Source organism: Balaenoptera musculus, chromosome 2, assembly GCF_009873245.2.
Source record: "Balaenoptera musculus isolate JJ_BM4_2016_0621 chromosome 2, mBalMus1.pri.v3, whole genome shotgun sequence".
Classification (NCBI taxonomy): Eukaryota; Metazoa; Chordata; class Mammalia; order Artiodactyla; family Balaenopteridae; genus Balaenoptera; species Balaenoptera musculus.
This window is the reverse complement of record NC_045786.1, coordinates 16,319,289-16,341,874: the sequence shown is the minus strand read 5'-3', so window position 1 is coordinate 16,341,874 and position 22,586 is coordinate 16,319,289. Positions and strand designations below refer to the sequence as shown.

The following is a 22,586-nucleotide window of genomic DNA, read 5'->3' as shown; positions in this document are numbered from 1 at the left end:
GCCCATGTGCCACAACTACTGAGCCTGCGCTCTAGAGCCCACGAGCCACAACTGCTGAGCCCACGTGCCACAATTACTGAAGCCCACGTGCCTAGAGCCTGTGCTCCACAACAAGAGAAGCCACCGCAATGAGAAGCCTGCGCGCTGCAAAGAAGAGTAGCCCCTGCTCGCTGCAACTAGAGAAACCCCGCGCAGAGCAACAAAGACCCAATGCAGCCAAAAATAAATAAATAAATAAATAAATAAATTTATTTAAAAAAAAAGAAAAGAGGAAGAAATGAGGCAGGTGACCATTACCACTGAAAAAAACAGTAGGCAGCCAAGGGAGAGTGCTAAAACCTTTCACCCACATGGATAATATAAAAGGGTCAGGAAAGAAGATTTAGAAAGAGTACTTCTAAATACTCTTTACAGAGAGCTGTCTGGTGCCTTGAGCCCTACTCAAACACTTAAGGGAGAGGTGGATATGATGGCCATTATTAGAGAGAGGCACTTTAAGGAGAATACTCAGAAAACTGGTTTATGTTATTTGAATTTATGGAGAAGGAAGGCAGTGACAGTCAAATAAGACCTTTCTTGTATACCTTACCTTTCTTCCCAAAAACATGGAGAACAGAAAATACAAATAGTTAGTGAGAAAGGAGGTAAGAAAAGAGAACAGCCAACCACATCCCCCAGTAGGCTCTAGGGAAAGGGGAGAGAATCCTAACTTGCAATGAAAATGAAAATATTGACTGTAATATCTGACAGGGGATTTTAATTTCAATTCAGGACAGTGCTTATAATTATATTTAAATTAATTACCTAAGAGTGATCAGAAAAGTCATGGTACTACCCTAGTCTTTTTCTAGAAGCAGAGGGAAAACTAGCCCCAGTAAGCAAATATAAATGAATATAAGGAGTCTGAAAAAAGTTGCTTTGTGATTTTATTCTACACGCCATGCTTTTCAACATAACAATTGTGAAACTAATATAGCCACCTGTAAGAACTGTAGGTCATCCACAATGACTTTCAAGATGCTTCTCGACAAGCAAGCAATGTACTGAGCATATTCTGACCAGAAAATTATACAAAACTTATTCTCTGTATAAGACAATTCAAGTTGGAAATCCTCACCTTTATAGTAACCCATTCAGCTAATCCTTCCCACTGCTTTCTTTTATGCCCAGGAATTTTAAAACCAGTTACAACTAGTACCCATAGTCTAATATGAGGAGCTAGAATAAATAATAGTAATACATATAACTGCTTTAATACCCTGTTCCAATGGAAAGAATATTCATGGAAATCAGCCTCCTACTTTAAGAATGCCCCTAGAACATGCTAAAAGCTTTCATCTGACAAATTTGTGAAAGTTCTTACCCTACCCTTCTGATAGGGAGGACTCTAATGAGATAGAAGAGGGAAAAAGGAAAGTAAGGCCTAACTTGATTACATACCAAGTACCTGACCACCAATTAATGTAAGCCGTTAAGTTCTTTAGTTCCATTTTCAACAGCTGCCCAGGATATCCTTTTCTTTACATTTTATCTGTTATACTCTTCTATTAAATCTTGATCCTTGGACTTCATAATTAAAAAATCTGATCATGTAAACTTTCTCAATTTTTCAGTGCTAATCTAAAGAAAGTTCTTTGAAAATGCTGTGACGTGAGCTTGTCTGAATATGTTTTACTTTAATTTAAAACATTTATTTTAAAAAGAATTTTATGAGTTTACAAAGAACTATATAACTAAGTGAAACATCTATACACAAACTACATTTTGTATGATTATATTTTTTTACTTTTTTAAAACTGTAAAATACACATAAAATTTACCATATTAACTGTTTTTAAGTGTTCAGTTCAGTAGTGATAATTATATTCATATTGTTGTACAATCAATCTCCAGAACTCTTTTCATCTTGCAAAATGGAAACTCTATACGCATTAAAAATAACTCCACATTCCTCATTCTTCCCAGACCCTAGCAACTACCATTCTACTTTCTGTCTCTATGAATTTGACCACTCTAAATGCCTCATATAAGTGAAATCATACAATTTTGTCTTTTTATGACTGGCTTATAATTACTCAGCATTAATATCCTCAAGATGCATCCATGTTGTACCATATGTCAGAATTTCTTTCCTTTTTAAGACTGAATAATATTCCATTGTATGTATATAACACATTTTCTTTATCCATTCACCCATCATTGGACACTTGGGTTGCTTCTACCTCTTTGCTACTATGAATAATGCTACAGTGAACATGGCTGTACAAATATTTCTTTAAGACCCTGATTTCAATTTTGGGGGGTATATTCCCAGAAATGGAATTGCTGGATTTCCATTCCATGATCCAAAAAATCGATCATATTTTTTGAGGAACTGACATACTATTTTCCATTGTGGTTATACAATTTCACATTCTTTATGATTATAATTTTAACTTTTAAAATTATATATATCATAAAAATTAACAACACTAAATTTTTTAATAGTGGTTTTATTTTCTTTTCTATGTTTCCAATTTATCTGAAATAAATATGCACTTGTATTTATAATGATGAAAAGGAGTTATTTTAAAAGCTTACCTCTCTAATTTATTTGCCTGATTTTCAAATATTTTCAACATGGTATTCAATCGATTAGTCATTGTAGAAGTTTCTACTGTTAAAAAAAAGAAAAAGAAAACATTTAAAGGTATTATAAATGGCAGAAGTTATACCTTTACACTGCTATATATGAGAACCAGATAAAGAGGAGACAACGGAAATGAGCAACATATATCAAGGGGACCAAATAAATCAAGTATATCAAGAAACCAAGTAAACCAGAGGGCTTCCTTTGGGAGGGTCAGTACTCCCTAAATAGTCAAAGAGTATACTGGGAGAAGTCAGCTTTAGAAGAAAGAATCAAATTCAGAATTGCTTATAGGCAAGAGAGAGTAATTAAAAATGTTTGCATAGAAAGTAATATGGCACAATAAACAATATTTTAAAATTAATCTGATAATAGTGTAGGACATAATTTTAAATTATGCTTTGTATACAGTAAAGGGTTACAAAGAACGTTAACTATTATTCCTGTCACAATTTGAAATTACAGTTCGCAGGAGGGAGAAAAGGCTCTGCTATGGACTGAATATTTGTGTTCCCCCAAATTCATATGTTAAAACCCTAATCTCCAATATGATGATATTTAGAGATGGGGGTCTTTGAGAGGTAATTAAATCATGAGAATGGAGCCACATAAGACACAAGAGAGCTCGCTTGCTCTCTCCCTGCTCTCTCTCCATTATTTGAGGACACAGCAAGAAGACAGCCATCTGCAATACAGGAAGAAGGCTCTCACCAGAACGTGACTATGCTAGAACCCTGATTTGAACTTCTCAGCCTCCAGAACTGTGAGAAATAAATTTCTGTTGTTTAATGCACTCAGTCTATGGCAATTTGTTATGGAGGCCCCTAAAACAGGCCCATCTCTACGATTCTACTAGTTTAGGAATTACAACTCAGTAGCATAGAATGTATAGATGGGAATATTACACTTCCATTGCCAAATGCAACAGCTTGGGTCCAACTGCTTCTTCCTCAAGTTCTCATTATGAATAACTTTAAAACAGAAGAAAAGAGATCAGAGAACCCATGTCTTATTGAACTGTTCTAGTTAAGGCCCTTTCCTGAGCAGAGTGCCTCTGGTTAACAAAGTGGCTTATACAGTCATTCTGAAGAAGCCAAAATGGTAAAGGGAGATCCAGTTGTTTGCTGTGTATTGTGGAGGGAGGAGGACCTCTCTTCTCTATTATAATAAAGCTTCAGTATTTTATTGATAAGTAAAAAATATTAATAATGCATGCATATTATTTATCAATGGATAGGTTTTTCCTCTTGGGAAAAAATATGAGACAGTCAGCATCTAGGATGCATGTTATATATAAAGATTATAAAAACGGGATAAAATGTACATATAGTGCTTTTATCTTGTTTTATCATTTTAAATATCAAGGAAAATGTTTCTAAGCATTTTATATAAAATTATCTTATTCTTCCTAAAAGCTACACAGCACTCCATTGCTATGAATGTACTGTAATTCATTTAGCCAGTCCTAAAAATGCACGTTGTTACTATGTTTTTACTCTTACAAATATGCTAACAGTAGTACTGTTTATGGAAATAGAAATATAGAAATTATCTATATGAACGTCAATAGAAGAACAGTAAATAAATTATGGCATAACCATAAAATGCAATACTATATGGCCATTAAGCCTCTTATACATTCATGCATTAATTTGCATTTCCCTGATACTAGTTAGGTCAAGCATCATTTCATATATTTTTGGACATTTTTATTTCTTCTTCTGTAACATGCCTGTTCATATGTTTGTCCATTTTTCTCCTGAGTTGTCTGCCTTTTTACTACTGATTTGTAGAGGTCAATTAATACTAGCATATAGTGTGTAATACAGTTAACAGTCTACTATTAATTATATACTTACTGATATTTTCTAATGTACAGAATTTTTATACTTAACCAAATCTATTGATTTTTTTGTTCTATAGTTTCTAGGCTTTGCTTCATTCTTTAAAAGTCCCAATATAAATAAATTCTCTTAATATTCATTTGTATTTTATAATCATGAGCTATATTATACTTACCAAAACATAAATAAAAATATATTTATAGTTTAATGAATAATTACAAAGCAAACATCCACACAACCACCACTCAAGGTCAACAATTAGGCACCTGGGATTGCCAATATCCTAGAAGCTCTCTATGTGGCCCGCCCCATTCATAACCCTTTCCTTCACCCTATAGGTGCCTACTATCCTTTTTTTTCTCATCTTTATATCTTTTCTACCCTTGTTAGTATCCTTAATGAACAGAGTTAAGTTTTCCTGGCTTTTAACTTATCATAAATGAAAATACTCTACATATTTAGGACTTCATTCAGTCAATAATATGTTTGTAAGATGAATGATGTTATCAGCAGCTAGATTTCAAACATATTCATTATGATATGCTTTTCCAATGTATGAATAGACCATAACTTATTTATCCATTCTACTCATCACAGATATTTGAGATCTCCAATTTGGGAACTATTACAAACAAAACTGGTATGAAAATAGTCCAAGAGTTTAAGGACATGACATCACCAAGACAGCAGAGTAGGAGACCCTAGCCTCTGTCCCCCAACAAAGATCAACAATTGACGGTTTAACAGATTAACAATCAACAGTTCCCAGTGACCTGCTCCACTGAGGAGCCCAGCAGCTTTTACGGCTGAAGAAACCAATGGCCAGCACAGCTACTGCAGACCCCCGCAGAACTCACCAGCTTTCACCCCACAGCTGATGCCAGCTGCCTGAGTCCCTCCCTACTCCTCTGCCCCAACCACCACCATCACTGGAGCCCAGGAACCATGCCAGCGGCCAGCCCAAGCCTCTGTGGCTGAGTATGAGACACCAGCCTAAACCTCTGTGGCTCATGTAGACCATCACACGCTTACACAGGGCTAAGCCGCTCCAGCTGTACACCTGCATGCTCCCAGCCCAGCTCATCACCAATCGCCACTGCCCTATGCATACCCATCGGGAGACTGTGCAGTCACAGGAGAGCACACCAACAGCCAGATCCCCATAGCTGCTTGTGGGCCCAGATCAGGCCCTGTCTTCTGTCACCGACCTGCACCACTGTACTCACTTGCAGCTAGCCCCTCCAACTGTGCACCTGCACACCCGTGGCCTATCACCAGCCTCCACTGCTGTATGCCTGTAGTGAGACCCAAAAGCCACAGTGGTGCACACTGACCACAAGGACTCCTGAGCTGCCCGTGTGCCCACAGTTGACTCCAGCCCTTGCTGCCTGTCCTGGCCCCCGCCACAATGTGTGTGTTTGTACCTGGCCACTGCCGCTACACAGGCACTTGCGGCTGGCCCTCACAACTGAGCGTGTGCATACCACCAGCTCTGGCCACTCCTACTGCCTGCCCTGGTCCCTTGCTGCTGTACCTGCAGACAATGCTGAGGACCCCAACAGCCTGTGCAGCCTCTGAAGACCCCCAAGACACATACCAAGGACCACACGGTTGTCAGTGCTATGGACTACAATGGCCTGAGCAAGTGCGTCACAATGCCCCCAGCCAATCCCACCACATGTCCCCACACCTGGCACCCACAGCACTACATGTGGAGTGATGGCGTACTTGGGCTCTCCCCCACCTGTGGTTGGAAATCCTTCCTTACTGAAGTCGCTCCATAGAGTCAGGAAGAGATGACTGCTTCTTCAAATGTGCAGGTGCCTATGCAAGGACACAGGGATCACAAGAAATCAGGGAGACATGACTCTACGGAAGGAATACATTAAGCCTCCAGTAACTGGCCCCAAAGAAATGAAGATACAGGAAGCGCCCAACAAAGAATTCAAAATAATTGTTCTGAATATGCTCAGAGAGCTAGAAGAGAACACAGAAAAACAATTTAATGATATTAGGAAAATAATACAAGAACAAATGAGAAGTTCAACAAAGAGACAGAAAACATAAAAAAGAACCAAACAACTTTTTGAGCTGAAGAATACAATGAAATATATATATTTTTTAAAAAGTGAAACTACCTCAGACTAAAAAGCTTCTGCACAGAAAAGGAAACCATCAACAAACTGACAAGGCAGCCTTCCAAATGGGAGAAAATATCTGTAAACCATATATCTCATAAGGGGTTAATATCCAAACTACATAAAGAACTCATAAAACTCCATAGCAAAAAAATAATAATCTGATTAAAAAATGGGCAGAGAACTTGAATAGACATTTTTCCAAAGAAAGCATACAAATGGCCAACAGGTACATGAAAAGGTACTCAACTACACAAATCATCAGAGAAATGCAAATCAAAATCACAATGAGATATCACCTCATACCTGTTAGAATGGCTGTTATCTAACAGACAAGAGATAACAAATGGTGATGAGGATGTGGAGAAAGGGGAACCCTGATGCACTGTTGGTGGGGATGTAAACTGGTACTGCCACTATGGAAAACAGTATGGAGGTTCCTTGAAAAATTAAAAATAAAACTACTATATAATCCAGCAATCTCACTTCTGGGTGTATATCCAAAGAAGATGAAATCACTATCTCAAAGCGATATCTGCTCTCCTGTGTCCACTGCAGCATTCTTTTGGCCGCACTGCATGGCTTGTGGGATCCTAGTTTCTCGACGAGGGATTGAACCCAGGCCATGAGTCTTAACCACTGGACCACCAGGGAACTCTGACTGCAGCATTATTTATAATAGCAAAGACATGGAAATAACCCAAATGTCTACAGACAAGTGAATGGATAAATATGCGCACACACACACACACACACACACACACACACACACACACACACACACACAGTGGAATATTATTCAGCCATTAAAGAGGAAATCTTGCCAGTTGCAACAACATGGATGGACCTTGAGGGAATTATGCTTAGTTAAGTAAGTCAGACAGAGAAAAACAAATACTGTATAATTTCACTTATATGTAGACTCTAAAAACACTGAAATGATAGAAACAGAGAGCATAATGGTGATTGCCAGGAGCTGTGGGGTGGAGAAAATTGGGAAATGTTGGTCAAAGAGTACTTTCAGTTATAAGATGATTAAGTTCCAGGGACCTGAGGTCACAGCATGGTGACTACAGTTAATACTGTATTGTATACTTGAAAGCTGCTATGGGAGCAGAACTTTAATATTCTCTCCATAACAATGCCAACAACAAAATGGTAATTATGTTAGATAAAGGATATGTAAAAAACCTTATTTTGGTAAGCATTTCACAATATATATGCATATCAAATTGTTATGATAAACACCTTAAACTTGTACAATGTTGTATGTCAATAATATCTCAATAAAGCTGTTAAAAAGAAAAAGAGTTTAAAGGTATGCACATCCACAACTTAATTAGATAAAGAAAAGCTATTTTTCAAAGTGATTGTGCCAATGTATACCTCACTCACAGTTACATATCCTTGCCAACACTTACTGTTGTCAGACTTTTTTTTTTTCTGGCCACACCACACAGCCTGAGGGATCTTAGTTCCCTGACCAGGGATTGAACCTGTGGCCTCAGCAGTGAAAGCATGCAGTCCTACCCACTGGACCGTCAGGGAATTCCCTTTCTGGTACTGATTTTTAATTTAATTGTTTTGGGGTCTGAAGGCAGACATTATATGACTTCTATTTTTTAATTTATTAAGGTGTATTTTATAGCCTGGAATATGATCTATTTTGGTGTATGTACCATGTGAGCTTGAGAATAATGTATATTCTGTTCTTGTTGCATGAAGTAGTCTATAGAGGTCTATTTTATCCAGCTGAATGATGGTGTTGTTGAGTTCACTAAGTCCTTACCAATTTTCTGCCTGCTGCACCTGTCTACTTCTCATAGAATGGTGTTGAAGTCTCCTGTTATAATAGTGGGTTCATCTATATCTCCTTGCAGTTGATCAGTTTTTGCCTCATTTATTTTGACTCTCTGTTGTTAGGCACATACACATTGAGGACTATTGTGTCTTGTTGCAGAACTGACTCATTCAGCATTAAATGCCCCTATTTATTCTTAATAAATTTTTTTTGCTCCAAAGTCTGCTCTGTTCAAATTAATATAGCTACTCCTGCTTTCTTTTGATAAATGTTACCATTATCTTTATTATTATTTATTATCAACTTTATATTTAAAGTTATAGACAATATATAGTTAGGTCCCAGGAAAAAAAAATCAGTACCAGAAAGACAACATGAAAATCCCAACATATTTTGGCGATTAGGTAACATACTAAATAGCGCATATGACAAAGAAGTCTCAGAGAGACTAAAATACATTTTGAACTAAATTAAAATGAAAATGTAACATCAAATTTTGTGAAATGCAGTAAAAGGGAAATTTATAGCATTGAATGAATACATCACAACATAAGGAAGATCTTAAATCAATAATCTAAGCTTCTGCCTTTGGAAACCGGGAAAAAAAGACCAAATTAAATCTGAAGTAAGAAGAAGAAAAGAAATAAAAATTAGAGCAGATATCAATGAAAATAGGAAATTACAGAAAATCAATTAAACCAAAAGCTGATTCTTTAAAAAAAATCAAGAAAATGCGTAAGCTAAGAAAAAAGAGATATGACACAAATTACTAACATCAGAAATGAAAGAGGGGACATCACAACAGATCCCATGGACATCAAAAAATAATAAAAAGATTATGAAAAACTTATGCCAACAAATTTGATAATTTAGATGAAATGGACCAATTCCTTGAAAGACACAATTTACCAAAACACCCACAAGGAGAAAAAGATATTCTGAATAGAATATATATTTTATATATTAAAGAAACTGGATCAATAATTTGATATCCTTACAAAACAGAAAGCAACAGGATCAGATGACTGCACTGGCAAATTCTACCAAACCTATAGGAAAAATTATACCAGTTATCTACAATCTATTTCAGATGACAGAAGCAGAAAAAACATTTCCTAACTCATTTTATGAGGCCAGTATTACTCTAATACTAAAACAAGACAAAGACATTACCAAACAAGGATAACCACACACCAATATCTCTCATGAACACAGATGCAAAAACCCCAACAAAATATTAGCAAATTTAATCTGACAAGGTATGGGACAAATTATACACCACAACCAAGTGAAATTTATCCCAACTGTACAAGGCTGGGTCAATATTTGAAAATCAGCTAATATACCTATCATATCAATAGTCCAAAGAACAAATATCATATGATCATTTCAAAAGATACAGAAAAAGCATATGACAAAATCTAATACCCATTCATAACAGAAACTCTTTGCAAACTAGAAACAGAATAAAACATCCTCAACTTGATAAAGAAAATCAAACATAATACCTACAGCTAACACCATACTTTTTAACTTTTTTTTTTTTTCGGGATTGATAGATCCCTTCTTCTTCTTCTTCTTATTTATTTATTTACTTATTTATTTATTTATTTTGGGCTGTGTTGGGTCTTCGTTTCTGTGCAAGGGCTTTCTCCAGTTGCGGCAAGCGGGGGCCACTCTTCATTGCGGTGCACGGGCCTCTCACTATCGCGGCCTCTCTTGTTGCGGAGCACAGGCTCCAGATGCGCAGGCTCAGTAGTTGTGGCTCACGGGCCTAGCTGCTCCGCGGCACGTGGGATCCCCCCAGACCAGGGCTCGAACCCGTGTCCCCTGCACCGGCAGGCAGATTCTCAACCACTGCGCCACCAGGGAAGCCCAACATTTTTATTTTATATTGGCGTATAGTTGATTTACAATGTTGCATTAGTTTCAGGTATACAGCAAAGTGATTTAGTTATACATATACCTATTCTTTTTCAGATTTTTTTCCATAAAGGTTATTACAGAGTATTGAGTAGAGTTCACTGTGCTATACAGTAGGTCCTTGTTGATTATATTATATATAGTAGTGTATGTATATTAATCCCAACCTCCAAATTTATCCCTCTCCCCATCTTTTCCCTTTGGTAACCATAAGTTTGTTTTCTAAGTCTGTGACCTACAGCTAACACCATACTTAATGGTAAGATACTAAATGCTTTCCCCCTAGATCAGGAATAAGACAAGGATGTTCCTTCTCACCACTCCTATTCAACATCATGCTAGAAGTCCTAGCTAATGCAATAATACAAGAAAAGAAAAGAAAAAGTATAAAGTTTGAGAAGGAAGAAGTAAAGTTGTCTTTCTTCACAGATGGCATGACTGCCTGTATAAAAAAGGTGATTCCCAAAGAATCACCAAAAATCTCCTGCAATGAGTAAGTGATTACAGAAAGATTACAGCATACGAGAGTAATATACAGAAGTAAATTGCAATTCCTTTCTTATATACCGGCAATAAACAAGTAGAATTTGAAATTATAAACACACCATTTACATTAGTACCAAAAAACTCAATACTTAGGTATTAATCTAAATAAATATGTACAGGATTTATATTAAGAAAAAAAACTATCTCATGAAAGAAATCAAAGAAGATACACATAAATGGAGAGATATTCCATGTCCATGGACAGGAAGACTCATTACTGTTAAGACATCAGTTCTCATCAATTTGATCTGTAGATTCAATGCAATCCCAATCAAAAACCCAGCAAGCAAAAAAAAAAAAAAAAAGAGGGTGGACTTGCCTGACGGACCAGTGGTTAAGACTCCAGGCTTCCACTGCAGGGGGTGCAGGTTCGATCCCTGGTTGGGGAACTAAGATCCCCTATGCCACACAGCATAGAAAAACAAAAAAACAAAACAACAACAACAACAAAAACCCAGCAAGTGATTTTGTGTGTATCAACGAATTGATTCTAAACTTTAAATGAAAAGGCAACAGATCCAAAGAATAGAATACAATACTAAAGAACAAAGTTGGATGAGTGACACTATCCAAATTCAAAAACTTACTATAAAGTTACAGTAATCAAGACAGTATGGTATTGGCAAAGAACAGAAAAACAGATCAATGGAACATAACAGAGATCCCAGGAATAGGCCCACACAAATAGAGTCAACTGATTTTTGGCAAAGAAACAAAGGCAATTCAATGGAGAAAGGTTAGTCTTTTTAACAAATAGTGCTAGAAAAACTGTACATTCACACGCAAGAAAAATTAATTTAGACACAGACTCAATTCAAAATGGGTCATAGATTTAAATGTAAGAGGCAAAACTATGAAATTTCTAGAAAATAACATAGGAAAAAGTCCAGGTTACATTGGGTTTGAAGATGACTTTTAGGCACAACAACAAAAGCACAATCCATGAAAGAAAAGTTCAACTTCATTAAAATTCAAAACGTCTGTCCTGCAAAAGACACTGTTAAGAGAATGAAAATATAAACCACAGACTGAGAAACACATAGCTGATGAAGAACTTGTATCAAAGATATTCAAAAAACCCTTAAAATTCAACAATAAGGAAGCAACTGATCCCCCCATTTAAAAATAGGTAAAAGATCTGAACAAATACCTCACCAAAGAAGATATACAGATGGCAAATAAACATATGAGAGGATGCTCAACATCATATATCATTAGGGAATCACAAATTAAAACAATGAGATAAAATTTAATTTAATTAAAAAAATGATATAACACTATGCACCTTTTAGAATGGCTTAAATCCAAAATTCTGACATCAAATGCTGACAAAGATGTAGAGCACCAGAAATTCTCATGCTCGTTTCTAGTAAAAATACAAAATGATACAGTCCCTGTGCAAGACAGCTTGGCAATTTCTTACAAAACTGAACATACTTTTACTATATGATCTAGCAATTGTACTCCTTAGTATCTACCCAAATGAACTGAAAAACTTCTGTCTGTAGAAACACCTTTGTTTATAGTAGCTTTATTCATAATTGCAAAAACTTCGAAGCAACATAGATGTCTTTCAACAGATGAATAGATAAACTATGGTACATCCATACAATAGATTACTATTCAACAATAAAAATAAATAAGCTATAAAAGCATAAAAAGACATGGAGAGGGCTTCCCTGGTGGCGCAGTGGTTGAGAGTCCGCCTGCCAATGCAGGGGACACGGGTTCGAGCCCTGGTCTGGGAGGATCCCACATGCCGCGGAGCAACTGGGCCCGTGAGCCACAATTACTGAGCCTGCGCGTCTGGAGCCTGTGCTCCGCAACAAGAGAGGCCGCGATAATGAGAGGCCCGCGCACCGCGATGAAGAGTGGCCCCCGCTTGCCGCAACTGGAGAAAGCCCTCGCACAGAAACGAAGACCCAACACAGCCATAAATAAATAAATAAATAAATAAAAATTGTAAAAAAAAAAAAAAAAAAAAAGACATGGAGAAACCTTAAATGCATATTGCTAAGTAAAAGAAAGACCGCATAATTTCAAATATATGATATTCTCAAAAAGGCAATATTCTAGAGACAACAAAAAGATTAGTGGTTGCCAGGGATTCAGTGGATGGAGGGAGAGATGAATAGGTAGAACATGGGATTTTCAGGGCAGTGAAACTATTCTGTACGATACTGTAATGGTGAATACATGACATTATGCATTTGTCACAACCCATAGAACTGTATGACACAAAGATTAAACCCAATGTAAACTATGGACTTTAGTTAATAATAATGTATAAATACTGGTTTATCAGTTTTAACCAATGTACCACACTAATGCAAAATTTAATAACGGAGGAAATTTTGTGCGAGGAGTGGAGTGGAAAATGGGTATATGGAAACTGTACGTTCTGCTCAATTTTTCTATAAACCTAAAACTTCTCCAAAAAAAGAGTTCATTAATTATGAAATGAAGCAACATCAAGATTAAATGATAGTCTAAAAAACAAAAAACAGAATGAAATTCAAAGGTAGCTTTTGTCTTATTGATTAGGCTATGGAATCTAATAGAATTTAGGGAATGAGAAGGGAAGAACAGAATAAAATTTCACTGGAGAAGATGAAAAAGGGTACTTTTAAGAGAAAAAGAGTATACAAGTGAACAGGCAGTACTGAGAAAGAGTAGACATATACCAGTGGAGCCCAAGGACTGAGACAGCTGCCATGGGAAAAGAAACTGAGGAATTTGCAAAAGGGTTTTCTCCACACTGTACAATGTAACCCTGTCCTCTGCTTCCCTTAAAAATTACGAGTAAAATTTCTACTATTATACTTTATTATTTTAGAACTTGGTTTTGTGATTGGACAATGTGTTCCATTGGCCTATAAGTGGGCACAGAGGCTTCTGTTTTTGTCCATGATGGCGCATCAGGGACCAGAGTTACCTTTTCACTTTAAACCAATTAAAAACTGGACAAAATATATAAAACAGCAGTATTCAGACACTGGAAAACAGAAGGTGCAATGCAGTAATTCCTCACAGAAGGAAAACAAAGGATGGCTCTATGATGACCCCAGCTTACTGTCTGGAGTTTCCAGGCCACAGCATAAGGAAGGGAAACCCAGACAAAGTTTACTGGTTTCCATGAGTTCAGAGACAAAGTTTAGAGTCTGGGGAGGCCAAAGCAGCTAGAATTCACAGCGCACAGTATCAGACGGAAGACAGCTGCACAGATTGAGGGAGAGAGAGCTGCACAGATGTGCAGAGGGTTCCCCTTGATGCAGAGAGAGGCTTTTACTATCTAATCCAAAGCTCTAGACACCTTTCTACCCCACCTAGTCAGGCAGGGCTGCCTCAGATCAGAAGCCTCTATAGGTCTTGGGAGTAATGTAGAATGTATAGCTACCCTTCATTTAAACATGGCAACGTTAGGGTTTAAAGCTGAAGTTGAAAGAGGGAAGGATTTCCATCAACTTTTTTCAACCAAATCTTATTTTCTATTTCTAAAAATATATTCCACAGCATACATTACATGATTGTTTCAAAATTCTCTCCAGTATTAAGACATAAGTAAAGCAGTTTCTCCTTTCTGTTGACAAGTAGTCAGAAGTTTGAATTCTAGAAGTTTGAGTTCTAGCAGCTCTTTATATTCACGAACTGATAGGTACTCAGCTGCAGTCAAAGCACCAGTATATATGAGATAATCTACAATTCATAGAAACAAGATGTGCAAATGACCTCTTAAATTTATCACTGCTCCACCTCTAAGGCCTACCACCTCTGAAACATTTTTGTAGCATATTCTCATTACAATAAAAAAATCCTCCATTCCTAGTAATAACATGGTACTCTTTAACAATGAGTCTATTTTTGGAAGCAAGTAGCTAACTGGGAATTTCAGTATTTGCTTGATCGCCAGCTCAACTGTATGGCTCCAAACTCCAGGGAATTTATGTTGTAACTTCATAATTATTACTTTAAATTATAGAAAATTATAGAAATTAATACACTCAACAGAAGTTATTAATACAATGATGCTTAATGAGTGGAAACTTACGTGGCTCAGTAGCAGAAACACCTGTAATTTCTTCAGTTGAGTGTGTTTTTATGAATTCTGAAATAACAGTTAATTTGTCATGAGTTTCAATATGAATTATACTTATTAACTGAGTTTAAATTTTATAGTTTTTATTTTAATAACTCATTCAAGAGAACAAAAATTTTAAGAAAAACAACTGAGCTGTCTACACTGTAGACCCTCCCAATCAGGCAACAAAGTGTAACATCTAAAAAAATGTGTGTAACAACTGAGTGATATGAAATCATCATTTTCTCAACAAAACTTGTTTTTCCTCTTATATTCTCCTAGTTAATGTTACCATCATCTAATCTCCCTTCCTTTCATATCCAATCACCATGTTTTGCCAATTTTATCCAGTAAATATTTCTCAAATCTTCCCCTTTTCCTCTCTTTATTTGTGCTCTAATATAGGCACTTATCACACATTTAAGGTACAGCAGTAACTTCCATTTCCTACTCCCAATCCCCAAATCTAGCTTCTCAATGTGGCCAGTATAATCTCTCTAAAGTAAAATTCAACATGTCACTTCCCTAGAAAAAAATCTTCAATGATTCCCTATTATATATGGGGGGAAAAATAAAGTATTCCTAAAGCATTTAATCCCTCTACCTAGGCTCTTTCTTATCTTACCCCTACCTATTACTTCACACTTTAATACCATTCCAGTGGTATTTCCCTATTTATGCTGTTTCTCATGCTACACCCTCTTCTTAAAGTACCAAATATCTCCCATCTTCACTTGACAAAGTCCTATTCATCCTTTAAGGTTGCATAAAACCTAAATAACTCCCTCAGGTTGAACAAGCTGGCTTTCTATGGACTCACTGCAAATTACACATACCTTTATCATGCATTATACTATATTAAAATGATACATAATGTGCTTGTATCCTTACTATGTTGTGGATTTTGAGGGTAACAACCAAGTGTTATTCATTTTATACACTCCCAGAATCTGGAACATAATAAGAACTTTTACTGAAAATATCAACTGCTATTGAATATCTTTGAATTTATCATTGTATAATTTTTATGGCTATAAATTTTTAAACTTTAAGTCTCAAAATGTTGGTGTATTTAGGAAACCCTATAAAGGCTGGACTTGTATAAAATATTATCACCTTCAATTTTCTGCTGTACAGCTTCATAAGTTTGCACTTCTTCTGGTGGAATTTCACTATCCCTGTTAAGATTTCAATAAATAAAACATACTTATTATCGAAGATTAAGCATTTAAATTACACTTAAGAACTAGAATATATGCTCTAGACATATGCAGTTTATAAAATAAAATTTAACATGTTCTTTAACCTTTATTCACAGACATTAAGGTAAATTATCCAGTAGCAAGAAAACAAGTAAAAAAGTCAAACTATGTAATTCTATGAATTCTATGTATTCCATGAACATAATTAGGTATACCAACAACAACATGAACAAAAATAATAAAACTGTATTTGGTAGAAGCATGAGATTTCTTTTTACCAATGTATTATTAATGGTGCAATCAATTGTTAAGAGCACAAGTTCTAGAGTCAAACTGCTTGGCTCAAAACCTGCTGTAAATTACCCACTTACTAATTATGTGGCCTTGGGTAAGTCACTTAACCTGAGCCTCAGTTTCTTCATCTATCAAAATTGGGGTATTAGAGTACTTATCTCATAAAGTATTATAGTTGTAAGGACCAAAGAACACACGTAAAGTTACTAGGAAAATACCTAGCACATATCAGACATTTAAATTTCAGGTATTAATATTAATATATAGCCTGAAATTAATTTCATGCCTCACAATAGATAGCTCAGGTTAATATATCTGAACCTCTGAACCAAGGCTCTATTATGCAGCTCCCACTGAAGCCAACTCAAGTATCACTGCCTTCATTCCTTTAAGTCTAGTCATTGACAGATGGAGAGATCAATAAAGTAACTTCATAATAAATAGTAGCCCATCCTAATTATGGGTACTTTCTATTTTAACACTGTAAAATAAAAGGGTTCTGTGTATGTTTAATGCTAAAAAAAGGTTGTTTATAAATGTGAAGTTTTACTTGGGTAAGTTACTATACTAGATATGGTTAGGGATAGGGGAACAAATGACTTGGAGTTGATTTAATTCAGGTATTCATAAAAATTACTCATATTTATTTACTGTTTATTACATGTGATAGGAAATATGTAGATGTGCGTGACTGGTTCTGATCTTGAGGAAGTGACAGTCTTGACAGGAAAACTTATACATGAATGATTAAATTAATAGCTTATTAAGTTAAATTGGTAGCTAATTATTGATTAATTCATAATAAAATTATTAGGTATATTATTTGATGCCAAACAACAGGGGACAAGAAAGAAGTAACAAAGGAAGAGATCACTGTAGGACGGATTTCTCAACCCCGGCACTACCAACATTTTAGACTGGATAATTCTTTGTTGTGGGGGACTGTCCTGTACATTTTAGAACGCAGCATCTCTGGCCTCTACCTAGTAAGTGCCAGTAGCATTCTCCCACTCCCAGTTGTGACAACCAAAATGTCTACATACAAGTGTCCTCTGGGGCACAAAATATCCCCCATTTGAGAATCAATGCTATAAGGGAATAGCTCTACCATGGCACTCTATCAACATTACACAGATCCACAAAGGCTTGACAGCAGTCAGACCCAAATCTTAGTAGAATGCCCTGAAATTTCTGCTGGAGAAAGAGAAGATAAGCCTGGTGAAGAGTCTCCATGAGGCAGTTTTCCATTCCTGTCTTGTGGAAGACTAACACAAGCTCACTTCTCATCTATCTCCCTAATTTCAGTTGAGCACAGAGCTTTCTACCCCTCTCTTCTTTACAGCCCAGTTGAAGCCCTCTGTTAAGACTATATAGCTGCATACAGCAGAAACTAACACAACATTGTAAATCAACTCTACTCCAATAAAAAATAATTTAAAAAAAAACTAAAAAGCTGCATGGATGTAGTTTACATTTTGCTCCTTCATGGCAGAGCAACAAATCGCTTGTGTGGCCTGTCATCTGGTCCCTCCTGCTCTGTGTCGTCCTGTGGAACTAGGAACACAGGGAGCTGACACCATGCTGATCTTGCTCTTGCTGTCTGTATAAGTAATTCAACACCATTTGTGCCCACTGTCTCCGTACCAGCCTAATATTTGGAAGTATGACAAGCCAATCTCATAGCTGCCACTGTGCTGCCACTTTGGGGCTGCCTGACTGCTTGCCAATCATGTAAACAAAAGCATGTTTAAAAAATAGTTTTTAAGATACAACAATGAAAGGGGATAGAAAGTACCAAAGAAGTTTAGCGGAATGAATTGGAAAGAATTGGGTAGATTACGAAGTTTATAAAGATTATAACTCAGATCTACTAAGTGAGACATCTCAAAATATGAATTCTGTTCAGGCTGACTTCTTGCTAAGGGAAAAAAGGTCTGATACTCATACAGATATTCATATACTGGTATGACAGTAACACTGAAATTCTCCTGATCCAATCGGTAAATAGCTCTGCCCCATGGTAAATGGGTAAATAGCCAATCAAGTGTCTGCCAACTGCCCTCACCCCTTGACCTTCCCAGGATCCAGCACCTAAAGGAGTAATCTTTAGCACAACAAATGGTATACAGAACCCTGCTTCACTGCTAATATTTATTCTAATAAGTTGGTGCCCATATTATCCTGGTTCTTCATATTTTTGGTATTCACCAAGAACAAGACAGTATATGCCTGAAGAATATAAATTACATACACGCACACATGCACACCATTTTTTTTTCTAGTACCAAAAAAACTTTAAAAAGGAAACTTTAAAAAGGACTGGAAATAAAAGCACAGTAGAACTGTCAAATAAAGAAGGGAATAGACTAAGAAGGGCTGGCAGCAAAGCAATGGATAAAAATTACAGCAAACCAAGGAAATAAAGCTATACTAAAGATTCCTGTTAAACTAAGTAAAATAGAATTATACATTTTCCTAAAATATCTGATACCACAGTAAAATAGTTTCTTGCACTCTATATGGCTGGCTAAGGGTGATTTTATGAATGATTCATTACAACAGATAGGATATTAGAAATAACTGGGTAACTAAATTGGTTGAATAGAGACAACGGTATTAAAGAGACATCTTACTCCAAATGCATGATTTCAAGTAGGCCTTCAATATCACCAGGTAATCAAAAGATATGTCCCTGTCCATTCACTCTTCCATTTAGTGACTATTACAAATTCTCATCTCTCTTCTCAAAACTCCTATCTTATCCTCACTCTCAGCTGATAACCTTTCTTTCTACTTCCCTGAGAAGACTAAACCAACCAAAAGGTAACTTCCACAGGCTTCTACACCACATCTACCCTATATCAGCATCTGCACCCTGATACTCTGCCTTCCTACCTGGTTTCATAGATAATTATCCAAGCCCCTATTCCATCTCCACTCACATATTCAAGGATACTGTCCCAGCAATTCCTCTTTGACTCTTTATATCATAAATCTTTTCCTGTCTAATGGGTCATTCCTATTAGCATACAAACATTCTGTTAATTTTCCTAATTTATAAGAGCCTTATTTTGTCCCCACTTCCCTTCAGCTACTATGCTATTTTTTCCCCCTTTTGCAGCAAAACCACTCCAAAGCATTGTCTATGGTTACTGTCCCCAACTGCCCTCTGTCCAGAGATTTCTCATAACAACTGCTCTTCTCAAGGTCAACAAATGACATCCTTTCTAAATCCATTGGTCAGTTCTTAGTCCTAATCTTCTTGACTGATCCACAGCATCTGACATCATTGACAGTCCCTTTGCATAGTCTTCCTTCTTCATTTTTCTTACAGGACAGCACATATACTGGTTTTCTTTCTGCCTCACTAGGTCACTCCTCATTCCCCTTTGCTAGCCCCTCCTTTTGTCCCAGACTTCTTAATGTTGGAAGGGTCCCAGGGATCAGTCCCTGGTCCTCTCTTCTCAATTTACACTCACTCCCTTCAAGATATATCTACCCTTAAGTTCCATCCATATGTAAACGGCATCCCAATTCCTATTTTCAACTTACATCTCTCTCCTGAACACCAAAACATATATGTAATGGCTCACTCAAATACACCTAACATTTCTGACAACTCAGAATATCCAATATCTTCAAACCAGATCCCCTGATCTGCCTCCTCAAAACTTGCTTCACCTACAGCCTACACCAGTGAAGGTAGTATCAATTCCATCCTTCTGGCTGCTCAGGCCAAAAGCCTTGAACTCATTCTTGGCTATTTTTCCTCTCACATGCAAAATCCAATCCATCAGGAGAGTTTACTGACTCCACCTTCAAAGTATGTCCAGAATCTCAAAGCTCACCAACTCCACCACAACCACTACCCTGATCTGAGCCACCATCATCTCTTCCATGGATTACTGCAAAAGCCTCCCAACTGGACTCCCCATTTCTACTCCTGACCCTGTATAGTCAATTTTCAACACAGCAGTCAGAATGGTCCTTTTGAAACATATGGCAGATCATGTTACGCTCTGCTCAAAACCCTCCAGTATCTCCCCAATGATAATCAGAATAAAATCCATTTTTTTTTAAGAAGACCTAAAGAGTCTTCCATTTATTTCCTGTCAGGACCTTTTCAAGTCTGGAATAGTTTGAGATCAGGAACAAGACAAGGATGCCCAATCTAGCCTCTTTTATTCAACATAATATTGGACATTCTAGCCACAGGAATCAGACACAAATCAGACAGCAATCAGAAATAAAAGGAATCCAAACTGCAAAGGAAGAATTAAAACTGTCACTGATTGCAGATGATATACTATACATAGAAAACTCTAAAGACTCCACCAAGAAACTATTAGGACTAATAATTAAATTCAGTAAAGTTGCAGAATACAAAATTAATATACAGATATCTGTTGCATTTCTATGCACTAATAAAGCTCTATCAGAAAGAGAACTTAAGAAAACAATCCCATTTGCAACTGCATCAAAAATAATGAAATATCTAGGAACAAATTTAACTAAGGAGGTGAAAGACCTGTACTATGAAAATTAAGAGAGTGATGAAAGAAATTTAAGATGACAGAAATAAATGGAAAGATATACCATTCTCATGGATTGGAAGAATTAATTGCTAATGTGCCCATAATAATCTAAAGCAATCTATGGATTCATTGAAATTCCTATCAAGGTACCAATGACATTTTTCACAGAACAAATAATTCTAAAGTTTGTATGGAAACACAAAAAACCCAGAGCCAAAGCAATCTTGAGAAAGCTAGCAGTATCACGCTCAGTGATTTCAAACTATGCTACAAAGCTATAGTAATCAAAACAGTATGGTACTGGCACAAAAAGAGACACATAGATCAATGGAACAGAATAGAGAGCCCAGAAATGAACCCATGCTTATATGGTCAATTTTCTACAACAAAGGATGCAAGAATATACAATGGGGAAGAGATAGTCTCTTCAATAAACGGTGTTGGAAAAACTGGACAGCTACATGAAAAAGAATGAAACTAGACCTCTTTCTTACACCATATACAAAAATAAACTCAAAATGGATTAAAGACTTAAATATAAACCCTGAAACCATAAAAATGCTAGAAGAAACACAGGCAGTAAACTCTTTGACAGTGGTCTTACTAATATTTTTTTGGATCTCTGTCCTCAGACAAAGGTAACAAAAGCAAAAATAAACATATGGAATTATATCAAACTAAAAAAAAAAAGCTTTGCAAAACAAAACAAAAAGGCAACCTAATGAACGGGATAAGACATTCACAAATGATATACCTAGTAAGAGGCTAAAATTCAAAATATACAAAGAACTCATACAATAGCAAAAAAACAATTCAATTAAAAATGGGCAGAGGACCTGAATAAAAACTCTTCCAAAGAAGACATGCAGATGTCCAACAGGCACATGAAAAGAGGCTCAACACTGCTAATCATCAGGGAAATGCAAATCAAAAACCACAGTGAGAAATCACCTCCCAACTGTCAGAATGGTTATCATCCAAAAGACCAAAAAAATAACTGTGGGCAAGGATGTGCAGAAAAGGGAACCTTCATGCACTGTTGACAGAAATGCAAACTGATGTAGCCACTATGGAAAACAGTATGGAGGTTCCTCAAAAAATTAAAAATAGTACTGCCATATGATCTAGTAATTCCACTTCTGGGTATTTTTCCAGAGAAAACAAAAAAACTAATTCAAAAATATATATTCTCCCCAATGTTCATATGTTCATTGCAGCACTGTTTACAGTAACCAGGATATGAAAGTAACCATCAATAGATGAATGGATAAACAAAATGAGTTATATATATATACTTAGAACCAGAAAGCAGAATGGTGGTTGCCAGGGGCTGAGGGGGATTGGGGAAATGCGGTGATGTTGGTCAAAAAGTACAAACTTCCAATTATAAGTTGAATAAGTTCTAAAGATCTAATGTTTAGAACATTAGGATGGTGTTTACTGTTCGTAATACCATTGTATTGTATACCTGAAATTTGCTGAAAGAGTAGATCTGAAGTGTTCTCACCACAAGAAAAAATAACTATGGAGGTGCAAAAAAATCACTGAAGATATTCTATGATGATGATTTATTCATCTATTTAATTTCAAGACAGA

At 36.4% G+C, this 22,586-nt stretch overlaps 1 protein-coding gene across 2 annotated transcripts in view; it reads right to left on the bottom strand.

Moving 5' to 3' along the window:
• The window catches only part of CCDC7 (coiled-coil domain containing 7), a 325,108-nt gene that overhangs the window by 264,658 nt on the left and 37,864 nt on the right, over window positions 1-22,586 (bottom strand). For both annotated transcript variants that reach the window (XM_036844965.1, XM_036844966.1), the window contains exons 8-10: window positions 16,076-16,137; window positions 14,930-14,986; window positions 2,581-2,656 (exon numbers count right to left, since the gene is read on the bottom strand). In XM_036844965.1, coding sequence (XP_036700860.1) covers window positions 2,581-2,656; window positions 14,930-14,986; window positions 16,076-16,137 — 195 coding nt within the window. The remainder of the gene's footprint in view (window positions 1-2,580; window positions 2,657-14,929; window positions 14,987-16,075; window positions 16,138-22,586) is intronic.